This window comes from Selaginella moellendorffii, unplaced genomic scaffold (genome assembly GCF_000143415.4).
Source record: "Selaginella moellendorffii unplaced genomic scaffold, v1.0 SELMOscaffold_613, whole genome shotgun sequence".
In the NCBI taxonomy this organism is placed as follows: domain Eukaryota; kingdom Viridiplantae; phylum Streptophyta; class Lycopodiopsida; order Selaginellales; family Selaginellaceae; genus Selaginella; species Selaginella moellendorffii.
In genome coordinates, this window is record NW_003314864.1 from 1 (window position 1) to 3895 (window position 3895).

General features: G+C 50.5%; 2 protein-coding genes across 4 annotated transcripts; one reads left to right on the forward strand and one right to left on the reverse strand.

Moving 5' to 3' along the window:
* Positions 1–242: 242 nt before the first annotated feature.
* On the reverse strand, positions 243–1730 carry LOC112344087. 3 transcript variants are annotated; one of them, XR_002991567.1, is made up of 6 exons: positions 1554–1727; positions 1304–1451; positions 1128–1245; positions 960–1073; positions 771–909; positions 243–706 (listed from the first exon to the last, which is right to left on the reverse strand). XR_002991567.1 is itself a non-coding variant. In XM_024668200.1 (5 exons), the coding sequence occupies exons 1-3, from the start codon at positions 1663–1665 to the stop codon at positions 1134–1136; spliced, it is 372 nt and encodes a 123-aa protein (XP_024523968.1). In that variant the 5' UTR covers positions 1666–1727; the 3' UTR covers positions 243–909; positions 960–1073; positions 1128–1133. The 3 variants fall into 3 exon arrangements, 2 of the variants coding, with proteins under 2 accessions (XP_024523968.1, XP_024523969.1); XM_024668200.1 differs by having other exon boundaries at positions 243–909; XM_024668201.1 differs by lacking the exon at positions 1128–1245 and having other exon boundaries at positions 243–909; positions 1554–1730.
* Positions 1731–2518: 788 nt separating this feature from the next.
* On the forward strand, positions 2519–3799 carry LOC9652948. The gene is made up of 2 exons (XM_024668202.1): positions 2519–3216; positions 3283–3799. Exons 1-2 carry the CDS (start codon positions 2710–2712, stop codon positions 3412–3414), a joined length of 639 nt encoding a protein of 212 aa, XP_024523970.1. The 5' UTR covers positions 2519–2709; the 3' UTR covers positions 3415–3799.
* Positions 3800–3895: the final 96 nt, after the last annotated feature.

Genomic DNA, 3895 nt, shown 5'->3' on the forward strand with positions numbered 1-3895 from the left:
AGACTTCCGTTTCTTCTTCACCATGAACACTGATCGATCCATCGATGGGGGAACAAACATGCCACGAATGCGTGCCGGGGCATGGGCAAGTTCCTCGTCCGCAAGACGGCAACAAGCTTTCAGCGCTGCGATGAAAGTTAAAGCATCCGGTGGAGTGTCTCCACGACGCATTCGAGCATAGATATCGAGAGCTTCACCACCCTCGCCGCTGCTGGCATACCCGAGAATCATGCAGTTCCATGTCACCACACTACGATGGCTCATTCCTTCGAAAACTCGACGAGCCTCTGTCAAGCTCCCACATTTTGCGTAAAGATCAATCAAGGTGCTCGCGACGAAGAGATCCGAGTCTAAGCCAAGTTTTACTGCTTTCCTGTGAATCTCCCTGCTCCTCTCTAAGAATACCACCCGTTGACCATCCAAAGCCTGCCCGGAATCCTTCTCTATCAAGCTGGAACAAGCCTTGAGAGCACCAGGAACTGATACTCGATCCGGTTTGTACCCTTCGTCTCCCAGAGGAGCAAACAACTGTAGAGCCATTTCACCATTTCCACTCTGTGCATATCATATCCCTGTACGATCGAATTCCAGGAGACAACATCGCGATGCGGCATGCTGTCAAATGTTCCACGAGCATCTATCATGCTTCCGCATTTCGCGTACAGATCAAGCAGGATGTTGGCGACGATAATGTTTGAGAAGTCACCTGTCTCGGAAACATCCCTGTTCATTCTCCTGCCTAGTTGTAGATCTCTCATGCTTCTACATACCTTGAGAGCACCAACAACAATGCCAATGGCTGGTTTCAATCCCTGACGTTGCATTCGTCTGTACACTTCATTTGAAAGACCCTGAGGTTTCTGCAGAAGTGGACCAACCTTCGCTTCCATCAAGGACAGACTATGGATTCTACGAAGGCCGTAGTAAGAAACGATAAAGCGAGCTCAAAATTTTCATACCTTGAGCCTGATCAGCTCACCGCTGCTAAACAACCTGCAACGTTTCAAGTTCCTTCAATGCAGCAAGATCGCTTGACTTATCCCTCGACAAGCACCAGCTCTACGTCAATATCTCTGCAAGAAAATATATAAAAATCACCTGGATGCTAGAAACGAATAGCCAGATACCTCTGTTTAGACACAATGCAGCATTTCAATTTCTTTCTCCAGCCACTGCAATGCAGCAAGATCGTTTGACTTATCCCTGGACAAGCACCACTCAACTGGTAGCTCTACGTTAATATCTCTGCAAGAAAAAGGAAATAAGAAAATCACCTGGATGCTAGAAAAGAATAGCCAGTTACCTGCGTAAGGACAAAACTTCCAAGTTTTTCTCAAGCAACACGGAATGCTCCTTGAGAGCATCTTGCATGTATGGCTTCACAACCGTCCGAATTGCCGCTGCACTTACTAGATTTTCTAGCGAGCCGTGCTTCCTCATAAGTTTCAGAGCTGTAAAACCAGGCACACCGGGAACACCATCAGCAGCATACCCTAGCACAAGCGCTCACACACTCGCGACTCCAAGCTCAAGCACAAACGAGAATGACTTACAGTGAAAACGAGATGCCATCCGACTTGCTCCCGCAGTAGCAAAGCGGCCATCCGATGGAGCTCGCCGTGGCGCCACCAAGAACTGGGGATTCCAAGCTCGCCCTGGCGCCATTCCGAGCGGGAGCGCGCTGTGCGATCCAAGACGCGGCCGCCATGGACAATTGTACCCTAAATATTTTTAAAAATTTCTGTCGATGCTACATTCTTCCCTCCCAGAATCGAAATCCAGCCACTGGTGCGGCAGAAATCCGAGCGCAAGCTCCATCCGCGACGGCGTTGGCTTGGAAATCGCTCGATCGAGAGAGAACTCTCGCGGCTAAGCGCCCGGACCAGGCAGTGGGAGAATGGAGGATGAAAGTCAGCCGCCTTGGATCAAATTCACAAAATGACAACAGATTGCCGCTCGATACATGGCCTCGCGCCCTTTCTTTCGACGATCTCACAGCACCACGAGCTCGCCCGCATCCTGCTCCTGCTCCTCTCTCTGCATCGTTCCCGCGCGTCTTCTTCTCTGAAACAGCAAGATTTCAGAGATCGAGAGAGAAAGAGAGAATCTTTGCCAAGATTTCGAGTGTGAGGGAGAGATTGAGAGTGAGGGAGAGATATTTCGGGAGAGATTGCACGAAATTTCACCTTGCGCAGCTTGAGCCTTGGCCCTTTCCTTGTCCTGGCGCTGCCGTTGGGATTCACTGATCCCGCGACGTTCCTTCCTCGGCATTCTCCTCTTCCCCTTCTTCTCGTTGTCGGCTGCCCTCGTCGAGCTTTTGCCCGCCATCGCACTTCCTCCACACAAAAAACCCTCGCAACGAAGCAATGAAGAAGAAACGAATATTCATGTTTTTAAATTTATTCCCGCCCTCGCATACAAGATCCTAGCCGACCACGTGGCGAGGCGAGCGATGATGCCACAGTTCAAATGAATTACCATGCCAGCCGAGCATTACCATGGCGTTCTTTGTTTTTAATTTGACGGCGTAAGCTCTGGTGACTGCCCCGCATACACGATCGTCGCCGACCACGTGGCGAGGCCATGGTGGCCGTGGCAGCAGACCATTTCCAGGTTTAACGACTAACTGCTATAACATTGTCACGCGAACAGAGTGGCGGCAGCTCCGGCGGCGCAATGCTCTCGGGGTAGCGCGAGCATGATCCAGCCATGGAAGCTCTCAATGGCGTCAAGAAGAGGCATTTCAGGGTAGAGGGTTTTCAGTGGCCCTTCTCGCGCGTGGCTATGGAGTGGAGGCCTGGCGCCGGCACCGCCAAGCGCAAGAAGATCTCCAGCGACATCAATGTCGCCACTCCTCCTCCTCCTCCTTTACTTCCTCACCCTTCCTCACTCCTCTCCCTCCGGCAGCTCAATCACTCACCACCACCGCACGATCCAAACTTTCTCCGCGCGCTCCAGGCCAATGCTCTTCGGACAATGTCGGTGAATGGGAAGGGCTTCCTATCGAATCCTTGGTCGAACAGGGCAGCTTGGTCCAGGGTCCAGAGCACGCTCGGGTCGAAGAAGGATCATGGTGGGGATTTGATGAACAAGAAGAGGCAGCTGGAGCTGTGGGACTTGGCGGGGTTCTCTCGTGAGAAGTTAAAGCTTCTCAATGAGATTGAGGTGCTCATCGACTTGGAGGAGAATGCTTTGAACATGGAAGCTTCTGCTAAGGTTGGTCGAAGGCTCCTTCTTTCTTGAGTTTAGACCGTCGTTTTATTTCTTCTTTCTTCTTTATAGGCCGCGGAAGGACGTCTTCGAAGCTTGCTGGATATCTGCGTATGCTCTCAATGCCAGGAGAATATAAAGAACAGGATAGCTCTACCGAAAAGTAAAGAGAGAAGGAGAGGCGCTTCGTTCTGGGAAATGTGAAAGAAGCTATGGAGCGTGACCGGGTTGCACTTGACAACTTTCTGCAGAAGCAGAGGCTCAAGCATGAAGCGTCTAAGCAGAAACTTAAACCCGAGAGGCTATTCGCGACGTATACGAATCGTGGCCAGAGCAAGCTGGTGGACTCGAGGAGCTTTGAGCGACGTTGGAACACGATCGAGGCATATCCCGGAATGATCATCATGGAGGCGCTTGAAAATTTTTGGAGCTCGTGCCCGAGTGTAACGGACTAATTTTTCCGATGCCAGAGAAAGATTGCATGTACTGGTGGTTTCTTAAGGTAAATTAGGGTACGTTCTTTGAATGCTGCGTGCTGCCAACCAACAATTGGAAAACTCGAGAAAGTTCTTTATTGCTATTCTCCTCGTATGGTGGAACCATGTGTAAGTTGTTGACTAGCAAAAGCCCTGCTGGTGAAATCCATAAAATTTGTAAGTTTAGGGTTTGATAGCAAAAGGCTTGA

Excerpts from the sequence above, each read along its gene's own strand:
- LOC112344087 (XM_024668200.1), bottom strand. The coding sequence starts at position 1,665 with ATGGCGCCAGGGCGAGCTTGGAATCCCCAGTTCTTGGTGGCGCCACGG. Across the intron at positions 1,452-1,553 it reads GATGGCATCTCGTTTTCACT|CTCTGAAACTTATGAGGAAG; the intron begins GTAAGTCATTCT and ends CTGGTTTTACAG. Across the intron at positions 1,246-1,303 it reads GAAGTTTTGTCCTTACGCAG|AGATATTAACGTAGAGCTAC; the intron begins GTAACTGGCTAT and ends TTTTTCTTGCAG.
- LOC9652948 (XM_024668202.1), top strand. The coding sequence starts at position 2,710 with ATGGAAGCTCTCAATGGCGTCAAGAAGAGGCATTTCAGGGTAGAGGGT. Across the intron at positions 3,217-3,282 it reads ACATGGAAGCTTCTGCTAAG|GCCGCGGAAGGACGTCTTCG; the intron begins GTTGGTCGAAGG and ends TCTTCTTTATAG.